The 13,397-nt window shown below is 36.3% G+C and overlaps 1 protein-coding gene across 1 annotated transcript in view; it reads left to right on the top strand.

The window, feature by feature from the left end:
• Nucleotides 1-13,397, top strand: part of DMD (dystrophin) — a 2,084,073-nt gene that overhangs the window by 997,343 nt on the left and 1,073,333 nt on the right. The window contains 1 exon segment of the mRNA NM_001003343.1: nt 5,582-5,729. Within this exon segment, the coding sequence (NP_001003343.1) occupies nt 5,582-5,729 (148 nt within the window).

The raw sequence follows: 13,397 nt of genomic DNA, 5'->3' as shown, positions 1-13,397 counted from the left end.
GATTACCATAGAAGTTAAGAAGGAGGTTATATTGTGGGGGCAGGAGGGAGTAGTGATTGAGAGGGAGTTTGGGGGGGTGGTTCTAGCTACTGGAAGTTTTTTTTGTTTTGTTTTAATTTCTTGGCTTTGGTGATGGTAACATGGGATTGCATGTATCCTTCTCTATGTTGTGTCACGATAGAAGGTGTTTCGAAAATATGTATGGTGTGGTTATGGTTAGACGTAGCCCACCATGGTTTTTATACTAGAGTAATGATTCAACTTCCATAAACTGGCTAATGATTTATCCCCACCAAAGAGACACTGACATGTCGTGGATTCTATATTGGTGATTTGATTTGCATTTGAAAACCTAAGCCAAATAGAGGCAGAATAATTACACCAACAACCACTACAACTGTTTGTCGAACACTGCCAGATACTGTTCTGAGAGCTTTAAATACGTTCATTGATTTCACCCATACATTAGCCTTTAGGAGGAGGTAGGTACTACTTTCATACTTACTTTTCAGAGAGGTCACTTACTTATCCAAGGCCACACAGTAAATGATGAAGCCAGAATTCCAACCCCGGCAGTGGGACCACTGTGCTCTGTCTGCTTGAGGAGTTGAGGGCATGGGTTCAGCTACGAGCCTGTATCCAGTGAATGTTTGCAGCGAGACAGTCAGTCAACTGCAGTAGAGTCTATTATACATGAGTGGACCTGGGTCCAGTATAAAAAAATATAGGCATCAAAGGACACACTTTAGTCTAGAAATCTGGGGCAGTGTCTTAGGAGGGGTTCAGGGGAAGTGGGGAGAGTTGGAGCCGTGGGAGAGCTCCTTGGAGTAGGTCAGGTTCTGTAGAAAATAAAACCCTTCATTACTGCTAGCATGCTTAGCTTTTACTACGTAATTATATTACTGGGAAAGCGGGGATGAAGGTGGGTGAGGAGGAGTAAGGGACTATGATTTGGGACAAAGAACTAATTAACTTTATTTATCAACACATACTGTTTGGACCACAAGACATTAGTGGAGGTACCTCCCACTCACCTCTTCAAAGATTAAATACGTAGGAAGAAATAAGAGCCTACTGCTGAGTTAGCAGGCTTAAGTATAAAGCCACAATGGTTATGTCAGAAGGCTACTAAGATATTATTTATTTAAATCTATTTCATAGAATTGAGCACCACCTTAATGACCGGAAAGTGTTAAAGTATGTCCCAAAGTACCTAAATTACTCCCTAAATGTAATTTATGCTTGAGAATAATCTGACTAACTTGATTTAGAACAGCAGGAAGTAAGTTATGCCACACATAAATGAAGCAGCAGTATAATTTTAAATACTGCTTGCATAGTGAATGAGAATTTTAATATTTGCAAAATTTTAAAATCACTTGATTTATTATCCATATGTTTATACTGCCATTTTTGTCCTTTATTTAGTTCGTTTTACATTTCCTCTTACTGCCAGGGAAAAAAGCAACAACATTTTTCCCCTAGTAATAATGTAGAGGGTAAAACTTATATTTATTTTCCTGAATGGTATTTTTAATATCTCCATGTATTTCTAGTTGTTGCTGCCTTTTTCCTTAATCCTGGACAGTCCAATTAATGGAGTGAGAGAAGTTGAGGGAGCCTAGTGACTGATGTGAGATTAAACTTATAAATGTAACATTGTAAAACTCACAAAATTTATATCTATTCATTCAGAATTTTCCTCAGTGGGAAAGAGTTTGAATTTCAAAGTAGTCATGATAAAAAATGAAATTTTACGTAGTAAATTCAAGAATAGAGTTAGACGTTGCTATTAACAACGCATATTAAAATGCTGAAAAGTATATTTTAAAATTTTATGTGATGCTTGAAATGGAGTTTAAAATATTATTACTCACATTAAACGTCGTCACGTGTAAAGTGCATGCTTTTATTCTTTAATATTTTGTTTGAATAGAATTACTCATTTAAACATTAATTGTAATAATAAAATTAAATCAACTTTACAGTTTTCAAAGTTTTAGCAGTTGCAGGCTATATAACGGATATTCTAGATTTAGATGTTTACAAAGTGAACAGTTTAAGTAGTTCAGCCTAAATCTTTTAGCGCAAACGTTTGGATTTCGGGAGTTGGGGAAAAGGAAGCAAGAGGGCATCTCAAGAATATGGAACTCTCGTGCAAAGTCACACAGTCCCAAGGCAGCAGCAGGGCCTGCGGAACCACAGATGGTCCCGTGAGGCTGACAAGTCCAGCCTGTCTCATTCTTGTGGGCCTGGAACAAGGATGGAAAATAGAGAATCCGGGCCTGCAGACTATTTTCCTTTCCTTCCTCCTTCCAGCTGTGTCTTGCAGAGCTAGGGGTGCCATGATCAATTGTATGGGACCTTATGGTTTTCTTCTTTCGGGGAATTTAGAGGAAAGATCATCTGCAAAGAGAAATGGGGGTTGATGGGGGAGGAGGCTTTGTGAAATCTAGTGGATGGTATAATCGCCTGTGCTCTGAATGGTGGAGGGACACATCTGTGCAGCAGCAGCCTGGAATGAAGAGTTGGTATTTATAGTACAAATGGTAGAAAAACAGTCACCTGCCCGTAGCTGAAAGGAGTTGGCAGGAGGATAATTCTGGTGGCTGGGTAGAGGGAAGAAAAGCTAAGTAAGAAGGGGACTGATGACTGTCACAAAGGTGGAATGTAAATTGTGACCAAACATCGACTCCTTTGTGTTCCAGTTGGCTTCTTCCTGTTTCTCAAACTGTGGTAGCAGGAGGAGTTGGAGGTGATAGTTGTTAGAATATGAAACTGCCTTTTAAAATTATTTTGAAGATATTTTTCTGAATATCAAAGTATGAAACATATTGTAGAACAACCTAACAACATAGAAAAATATGATGAAAATTAAATCAGCTACAGTCTCACCAAGATGGAACAATACCAACTATGCCTCATCATTTTTTAGATCATTTAACAAAAACTTTGACTCCAGGGATGTGAGTCACTATAGGACATGTGCAATGTACAGTTTTCTCTTAAAGGGAATAAATTATTGGGACATTGAGTAACTCAGTTAAAAGTCTAGCTCTTGATTTTGGCTCAGGTCATAATCTCAGGGTTGAGAGATCAAGCCCCATGTTGGGGTCTGATCTGGGCATAGAGGCTGCTTATCCCTCTCCTTCTCCTCCTCTTGCTCTCTCAAATAAATAAAATCTTAAAAAATAAAGGGAATAAATTCTTAAGATGCATTCTTAAGTCATTTATTGTGATTAGTGTTGAAAATATATGAAAACAAAATTATCATTAAGCATGCAAAATATTTCCAAGATCATTTTTTGGCTGATGGATATATCATATTTGATCAACTCTAGAATGCCCTTAATTATTAAAGGCAGAATTCTTCTTTTTAAGCTAGCTCTAGTTAAAGACTATCCATTTGGGCTACCATTGGCTCCTTTTTTTTATGCTACCAAAATACTGTTTTAGGCATTTTTAGAGTAAGAAATATAATTGGGGTGCCTGGGTGGTGTAGTCAGTTAGGTGTCTGACTCTTGGTTTTGGCTCAGGCTGTGATCTCAGAGCCCTGATCTTAAGGTGGTGAGATCGAGCCCTGCCTTGGGCTCTGTGCTCATTGCAGGGTCTGCTGAAGTTTCTCTCTCCTTCTCCTTCTGCTATCCCCCAAATAAATAAATCTTTAAGAAAGGAAGAAATATAGTTAATCATCAAGTGGGGTGTCTGATAAAATGCAATGTATGTAGATTCATTAGTTGGAAGATGATAAAGAAGAAAAAAAGAAAAAATTCCCTACAACTATCTCTTTGAATTATTTAACTAGTAAGACTTCATCTTAAAAAATAAGTAAATCCTACCAAAGAGCATGGAAGAACATGAAAGGCACCACTGAAGCCAGAGAGATCTGAGTTAGAATCCCCTTCCTGTCGTTTTATTCCTCTTTACCTTTAGGCAGACTACTCAGCCTCTCACATTTCTCCAATGAAAAATAGGAATAATAATTGTTATGTTGTAGAGGGTGTTATTGGAGCCCAGTGCCTGGCTCATAGTAACCTTTCAAGAAATGTTAATTCCAAAAAAATTAAAAAAAAAAGAAATGCTAATTCCATTCTCCTCCCATTAAAACAATAGGGAGTTGGGGCATTATTTAAGTTCTATGATTGTTTAAATTTCTTAAATGGAGGTACAGATCTGAAAAGATGTGGAGATATTCAAAACTCTACCCCATTGCATCTTAAGAGTAGACCTCAGAGAATTCTACAGGCCACTGGACTCTGAGGCAGTCCCACAGCCGGAAATTTTCAGGATGGTATTTGGTTTAATGCTAGTAAATACCTGTTTGGACAGGCCCCAGGAGACCCAGTAGTTCATAACCCCCTTAAGACTTTAAAACTTCCAAAAAAAAAAAAGGACTTTAAAACTTCCTTTATAGACTGTTTTTTCATCTTGACTATACATTAGAATCAGTTGGGTGCTTTTAAAAATACCAGTGTCAGGATGCCACTCACAGATACTGATTTAATTGGTGATTTTTATGTGAAACTGTCTTAAAGTAAACATCTAATCCTTACTCATTTTGGCCTTAGTCACTTCTGTGACCAGAACACGACCAAGTACCTCCTTCTTAATATTCTTTCCATGTGCAATATTGACACAGTACCTTGCACTGAGTTCCTTCAGCATTACAATTGAAAATATTAGTGGATACAATAACAAGAAGATTAAAGGAAGACACCACTCATCACCTGGTTTAGACTAGTATATCATCAGTTAGTTGGTTGCTTACATCTGATCTGGTGATACAAGTTACATCTGTCATCCTGGATATTTGAAGACCTTAGTAAATAAACTCCTTTGGATCAAAAGTAATACGGAAATTGATAGGTTCATGAAGTAATTTCATGAAGTAATTTGATTTTTTTTGCTTCAAGTTTTTATTTATATTCTAGTTAGTTGACATAAAGGGTAATACTGGTTTCAGGAGTAGAATTTAGTAATTCATCACTTACATATAGCACCCAGTGCGAGGATCCCTGGGTGGCTCAGCGGTTTAGCACCTGCCTTCAGCCTGGGGCATGATCCTGGAGTCCTGGGATCGAATCCCACATCAGGCTTCTTTCATGGAGTCTGCTTCTCCCTCTGTCTGTCTCTCTCTGTGTCTCTCATGAATAAATAGATAAAATCTTTAAAAAAATAACACCCAGTGCAGGTAATTATATTTTGATCCAAAAAATATGTTGTCATTGAATATCTACCTTTGAAATACTTAATTTCTTAGGTGCAAATATATATATATTTTTTTAAATTCCTGGAATATTTTTTAAAAATGCTCAAAGAGAATAAAATGTTAATACTCCATAATTGTTTTTATTTTTGTTTTGGTAAAAAATGTGTTTGATTTTGAAGGGAAAAATTACAGCCTTTTATTTTAATTAATCCATTTTGTTCAATATCATTTATCTCTGTTAATTGAAATTGAAACCTACAAATGTGAGAAACTCAAAATAATATCCTTGTCCACATAATAAAACATATATGCTATGTCCATGTGATTTGCATAATCCACTTATTTTTCTTGTTCTCTATTTTTTGCCTCTAGGAGATTTGACAGATCTGTGGAAAAATGGCGGCGGTTTCATTATGATATGAAGATACTTAATCAATGGCTAACAGAAGCTGAACAGTTTCTCAAAAAGACACAAATTCCTGAGAATTGGGAACATGCCAAATACAAATGGTATCTTAAGGTAAGGTTTTGATATCTCTTTTTTCACACTGTCTTTGCCACACTATCGCAACTGTTTAACTTCTTTAAGTTCAGGTTGTGAAGGATGATGGAAATTGATAATTCCCAACTTTTGTTGTTATCACTACACCTATTAGAACATCATCATAATGACCATGCTGGGAGAATGTGCTGTGGACTATTTGTGTCAGTGTGAGAGTTAGCCTGGATCTAACTGGTTTATCTGATGAACTGCGAAGTATAATTGAATCTGTGATACAGGGAAGCATCTTGTAGCAGGGTGTCCTGCGGCTTTGGGGCAGTGTATGTTTTTGCCTTATGTTGAATTCTGTCCAGGAGAACTTGTGGCATATTTAGCAATAATGTAGTTGCTGGAAATATCCATCATGATAAAATTACAGTTCTGTTTCCCTAGAGACAATTGTGCTGTAGCAATATTTCTATATATTCTGTTGACAGAATGCCTTTGAGATAGTCCAGAGGCCAAAACAATGCAGAGTTAATTGGTGGTACTTATTGACTTTTTTATGGTTTATGTTAATGGAAATGCAACATACGGATTATAACCAGTGTATAGTTTAATTTCAACTTGCTGTGTCATTTGAGTATGCAGAGAGAGATAAATTAGTTTTTGGAGGTTATAACTTAGGTTATAAAATATATAGTTTAGGTACAAGACATATTGAGTTTATTACACCAAGTCTTAAGTATTTTGGTAACTTTTTACTCAAATTGTTCATGTACCAATTTTCAATCAAGCAGATTTGAGTTGTGGCCAATTTTTAATGCCATAAAATACTGATTAAGATGGATGAAAGCAAAGAAAAAGGTAACTTATAAGTTCAGACATTTCAAATTGCTGGATTCATAAAAGCAGTATCATATTCAACTTTACATTTCCTTATTCTCAAATAATTTTTTGCATAGCAAAAATACCTTCTGACATTAAAAAGGTAAGATGTAAGCATGCACATATAGGTAAGCTGTGTGCACATATAATATAAATAATTTTAAGAACTTGTGTAATTATGTGTCAAATTTGTATATACATCAGCATTGGCATTGAAGATAGAAAATCCATGGCTTTCCAATCTGCCATCATATAGAAAATACATTTTGTAAGAGCACTAAAGTGAATTTGGAGCTAATGCAGCATTACTATGTCTCTAAAATATGTGCCATTAAGGTGTACTTGAGATGTTAAACCTTTTGTCATTTCCACAGATAACTTACACAAGATAGTTATACATTTTAATCTGTTTTTTATTATTTAAAAAAGTACATACTCACTATAAAAAAGAAAAAGCAATGCAGAAATTCATGTATACTTCCTTTCTACTCCTCAGAGAGTAGTTTTGATAAGGATTTTGGTACATATTTCAGGTCAGCATCTTTGGGAGGCCCCCTCCAAGATGGAGATTAACATATAGAAGGCTTATTGGGGAGTGCTTTTGGAACTCAAGCAATTGGTTTATGATATGCCTTGGTGTATAGTTTTCTACATGTTTCTTGTTCTTGAGGTCTGTTAAGCTTATTTGGATTATGGGATTTTAGTTTTTATCAAATTTGGAATTTTCAAGGCATTATTTTTAATGTTGTATATTTTTCCTTTATGGTCTTTATTCTGTGTAATTCATATTATGTGATTTATATTGTCAAATTGACCAATCTCATCTTTTGCAATATCTAATCTGTGGTTAATCTCATCTAGTGTATATTTTTAACCTTGGACATTGTTGCAGTGTGATTTGAGTCTTTTTACATCTTTCATGTCTCTACCCAATTTGTCAATCTTTCCTCTACATTTTGGAAAATATGGAATACAACTGTAAAACCTTGTATAATGTCCTTGTCTACTAATTCTGTCGTCTATGTCTATTTTGGGTCATTTTCAGTTAAGTTTTCTGTTCATTGTGGGTGTTTTTTCCTGCTTCTTTGGATGACTGGTCGTTTTGACTGGATGCCAGATGGTGTAAATTATCACTTTTTGAGTGCTTGGTGTTTTTGTGCAGATAAATATTCTTGACCCTTGTTCTGGGACACAGTTAATTTACTTGGAACCGATTTGATCTTTTGAGCATCTCTCTTTTAGACATTGAGAGTTTTGAACAGAACAGCGTAAGTCTAGAGCTAATTTTGCCCCACTATTGAGGCAGAACCTTTCTGAGTATGCTCTCCTATGCTCTGTGAATGATGAGGTTTTCTACTGTGGCTAGGAAGAAGAGGCATATTCCCAGCTGTGTGTGAGCTCTGATGACTGTTACTTTTCACCTTTTTGCATAGTTCTCTCCCTCATCATGTATACTTTGCTCACATGGAACAGCTGATCAGGACTCAGATGAAGACTTGAAGGGAGCTCTTGGGGGGTGGGGGTCTCTAGTGTTCTCTCTCGTTGTATTTCTCTCCCCTTTGGTACTCTGCCCTGTGAATTCTAGCCACCTTGGCCTCCTGGAAGTCCCAGATTTATCTCATCAACTCAAGGAGAGCTCCTAGCTTTGTGAGAGTCTCTTTATCCTTTGTCCTAGCCTGGAAATCTCTCCAGACAGTAAGCAGCAGCAAGTATGGAGTCACCTCATTGTTTCTAATTTCTCAGAGATCAGCATCTTTCATTGAGTGGTATCTCATGTCCTCAAAACCATAATTTCATATATTTTGTCCATTTTCTTCAGTTTTTAGCCAGGAGGTTAAATCTGGTCCCTGTTACTCCAATTTGGCTAGAAGCAGATGCCCAAACCAAATTATTTTGATGCCATTTGATCTTTTAGTACATTTACTTCTACATACCCTTGCAACTGTGTAATGCTTGTAAATGCCTTGAGAATGTCTAAAGGTCCTCAATTCTTGACAGTGTGGTTTAGTTGAGATTGATAAACATCTTATCAATACTTTTCCCCTTAATAGGAGAATTTTTAAAAAGACCTTTATTTAGTCTCTTTTTTACTCAACTTACACATAAAATAAGAAAGGGAATTCTGTATGTCCAGGGTAAAGTTCTTCTAGATAAGGACCTGTGAATGATATTTTAAATCCTCTAAATAGTTAAGGTATTTTTCCCTAGTGATTAGGAAGCTCAAAAATCATGCACAAGCATATGTGCATTCATGCACGCACACACATGTACATAAGATGCCTAAGGTTATCTTTCCATTCTGGTAAGTCTCAGAAAGCGAGTCCTGAAGGACCCTGTAAGGCAGCAACATTAGTAAGATAAATAGAATCCCTGATAATTTCAGCTATCTTGGCCATAATCATTGTTGATTGAGTAATAACAAATAAGAGAAAGAGTTTAAATTTTCGCTAAGAAATTATTTTAGGAAACAGAATGTTGATGGCACCTGTTAGTAGCAGACAGATTTTTTTGGCATGAACCAGTAATGGTTGCTTTGAGGAAAATCAACCAAACTGCCCATGTACTAAACAGATACATGCAGGGGTACACTGTAGTTTGAAGCCTCATATATATAATTTTTAGCAAAAGTATCATGTCTAAATATGAGATCAAATAAAAAGTATGTACATGCTGTATGCTCTTCTATGTATATTTCTATCACACTACATTTTATTTAACTCGTTAACTTGGAAAAAGACAAATCAGTGTTCTACTAACACTTGATATTATCATTCAAAATAAAGTGACTGCCAATACCAGAAAGATGGTCTGGTTCTATGCAACTCAATGATTTTTATCTCTGTCCTAAGTTAATGATAAAATTAAACATGTGAATTCATATTCTTCAAGATATTGCAAAAATATGTCATACCACAATAGGAGATCTCTCTTTTTTAAAGATTTTATGTATTTATTCATGAGAAACACACACAGAGAAAGAGGCAGAGATACAGGCAGAGGGAGAAGCAGGCTCCATGCTGAAAGCCCAATGTGGGACTTGATCCTGGGACTCCAGGATCATGCCCCGGGCTGAAGGCAGGCACTAAACCGCTGAGCCACCCAGGGATCCCCAGGAAATCTCTTTCTAAAAATTAAATTTTTGCATGAAAATATATCTACTATGTCATATGCCACTAAAAACTTATTTGTTAATACATTCGCTCAATTATTTATGCATCTTCTTGTATATTCACTCCACCAGCAGTAACTGAGTGCATATGCAAAATTTTATCAACCACAAAAATATTGACTTGTCACGTTAGGCTCTAATAGAAGTTCAGAAGATTGGCTAAGAGGTTGGAAGCTACATTCAGAAAGTATGGGTTCAAGTCCTGGCTCTTTTAGCTTAATATCTTAGGAAAATATCTGATATCTCTTCATGCCTCTGCTATCTCTTCTCTTAAATAGGAATAAAAATGAGATGTGCATATAGCACTTAGAATGCCATTTTCTACAAAATAAATAAAAGATCTTAGTGTAACTAATCACACTTCTTAGTGATTAGCCTATATCAATAAAAAAAAAACATTTACTGAATTACTGTCCCCAACCATCTGAAATGCAGATTGAACAACCTGACAATTTCATTAAACCTTATCTTTTTATGAATTATGACACTTCCTCAAAGTACAGCTCTTGGATTAGGAATTGAGGAAAATTCTAGTTCAGCCAAACACATCCTCCTCAGATAGCTGACACCTCTGCCTACTCATTTTAGAACAAGAAGAAATGTTAATGGGAGTTTTCAAAGGGAAAGCTGAACACCATGAAAGAAAGTTATGAAAATAACATTAACTAACATAGTGACAGAGTTGAATTGGTGTGCCAACAGATACCTTGAGTGAAAACAGAAAAGTAGAAATCACAAAGTGTCCTAATGTTTAGCTTTACATGTCCTTCTGGAGTAGAAAGCAGTTAGTTTTAAAACATGGACTACTATTTAGTGGGGGTTGAAAATCCTTGAGACTGACAGTAGAAATAATAAAAATCACCATTAGATTTAATATTTGAAAGAGTCTTCTTGCTATTTGTGGAAATGGAGCCTGTTTGTTTTATGGGGTAATGCTGCTTAGTGGACCATATTTCAGCTCCTGAAAGCAGTTGCAGTTACTCAATAAATTAAACATAAAATGTCCACAGGACCCAGCAATTTCACTCCTAGGTTTGAAAATGTGTGTTCAAACAAAAACTTGTAGATGAATGCTCATTGGAGCACTATTCATGACAGCCACAAGGTGGAAAAAAACAAATTCCCATGAACAAATGACTAAATAAAAATTACCAGCACTTTCTAAAGAATGTTGCCACGAGCAAGCATGACACCTTGAAATCTTAAGAAATTCCATTTGAAAGCAACTTACAAAGTAAACAGAAGAGGGGCTGTTTAGATGAAATTTTTTAGGCTTTAAATCGACAAATGTTAAGCCAACAGAGGGAGTGGAATGGCAGTGTGTTATTTTGACATGAGTTAACTGCTGATTTTAGGCAAAATATCATCTTTTTAATGTGAAGTCAATTAGTTTTCTGGTATCTCTTTCAATGCTACCATGTTTTACTCCTCCGTAATGTATATTATATTGTGCATGTGCAATATACTTACATACATTGCTGCAAATAAATTCAATTAAAAGCAGTTTACTTTGTAACATAATGATACATCTTAATCCACTGTGATTGAGGATAAAGTCAACATGAATTACATATGTCATATTGTAATGTTCACATTCACCATCAAATCTCAAACTTTTAGTTTAAATTTATGTCCCAGTTCAGCAGAATATACTTTGCCTTTTCTCAAATTGGAAGCTTGCATGAAGAATGGAAAATTCTGTAGAAACCGTGTGGCTAGGGCATGAGAACATTACTGTGAGTTCTTAGATGAAATGATAAATGGCAAGAAAAAGACATTGGTGTCTTGGAGCTGGGGAGAGAGGCACAGAAAGGAGTCTCTAAGAGTCTGTGTTTCGCAGCTCTTCATCTCTGCCTACCTTGGCTATTTGGGATAGAGAAAAAACAAAATCCCAAGTGCTTTTTTAAAGGACCTGAAGCTCAGAAGTTTAGATTCACAGAACACATTGCAGGCAGGTAGTGCCTGCCCAAAAGCTTGAGACAAGTGCAAGAGGAAAAGGCTCTCTTCCTCACAAAAGAAGCCTCACCGAGTTTGACGTCCAGAAAGTCCTCCGGCAGCAGGTGTCATTAGTGAAAACCTGTTGGCTTGCCCAGAAACGAAGAGAGCTGAATGAATGTGCACAGGTCTCTGACACTCCCTGCCATAGAGTGAGTTTTGGTCTTTTTCTTTGGAGGTACTCTGATACCTACTCAGTAATCTGCTCCTTCAAATGACTTTATAGGAGATGAATGACTTTGAATGAATATGGATTAGATCAAAGGCTCTCTAGAATAAAAGCATATGGTGTAAAAGACCAAATTGAATACAAGTATGTTTTCTATACAGTTGGCTTTTACAGTGCTGATTTTCACCAGCTGGCTGGTGAGCTGGATGGCTTCTTCACAGCCGCACTGCTGGGAGTCAAATGCTGATAGGAACTTTGATGGAAAAATTACTTGAGTAAAAATTTCTGCCATCTGTTGCCCTTCATTGGGACCCTGATGTTAAGAATAATTCCTACAATCGCTGGCCCTTTATATTTCCCCAGCAGTGATAAAGTTTTGTTTGGTAGTCCCAGTGGCTGTATCCAAAGGGCACACACTAACGTAAAGGAATCAACGTGAAAATTTAGTGCTAAGAGAATTTGTCTCTCGTGGCTTTAGGGTTACAGCATTGTGTAAGCACGGGACTACATCTTACAATAAACTTTTCAATGTTATTAGCTGGTAGTGGCTGGAGAATTCAGCCTTTTAATACAGTTGAACAGTTGGGTGCTTCATTCTTACGTAAATATTGTTAGCCTTTTATTGCTGCTTAGAAACTCCTCTACAACTTCTTGGCTCCTATGCATCTTTTCAGAAGTAATAAATAACAGATTTATTGGGAGTTCGGCACAGCGCAGAAATTCAGAGAGGGGCTCTAAATTGTTGCCTATCAAATGTGTCTTTCATAAAATAAGTATACTAAATTAATTGGATAATTCCAATGGCTTGTTCTTGTTGTCCAGCATGGCATGTTTAAGAAGATGACAGATTGCCACCCATTATTGGAAAGAAGCAAAAACCAAAACTATAACTTATTGTAATAACCATAGCAGTAAAGAACTGCTTAAAATGCATGAAAAACACACCATCCCTAAGGGATCCCCATTCTTAGAGTAAGAAATTATCAAGAGAGTAAGATTCTGCAAATAAAAGTGAAGCATGCTAATTGCAAATTCCAAATTGGAAAAAAAAAAACCCTGCTCACATCAACATAGAAGCAATGTGAATTCAAAATTATTATTTGGTGAAGCATAATATTAATGCTAATATGAGTGATTTTCATGAAGTGCAATATTTGCAAAGAAGACATTCTAGCCACACTGATCTTGCTGTTTCTTCTCTCATAATTTCTTACCCTTCCTTCTAATGCTTATTTCTATGATTAAATTTGCTTTTCTCTTTGCTTGATGGTTCTATCCTAGCTCCAGTTCTTATCTGATATGTCCCAATCCTCTCCCTCTCAGGATTTTTGTACACTTCTCTTTATTTATATACCTTTGTTCCCTCATGTTTTTTCTTAGACATGACTTTTGTAACTCCTCTCATCTTAAAGATCTCTCTCTCTCTCTCTCTCTCTCTCTCGCACACACACACACATATACACTGTCTTCATAACACTGTCAACGG

The sequence above is a fragment of the Canis lupus genome, chromosome X (genome assembly GCF_011100685.1).
Source record: "Canis lupus familiaris isolate Mischka breed German Shepherd chromosome X, alternate assembly UU_Cfam_GSD_1.0, whole genome shotgun sequence".
Classification (NCBI taxonomy): Eukaryota; Metazoa; Chordata; class Mammalia; order Carnivora; family Canidae; genus Canis; species Canis lupus.
Note: the sequence above shows the minus strand (reverse complement) of the source record. Positions and strands in the feature narration are given on the sequence as shown.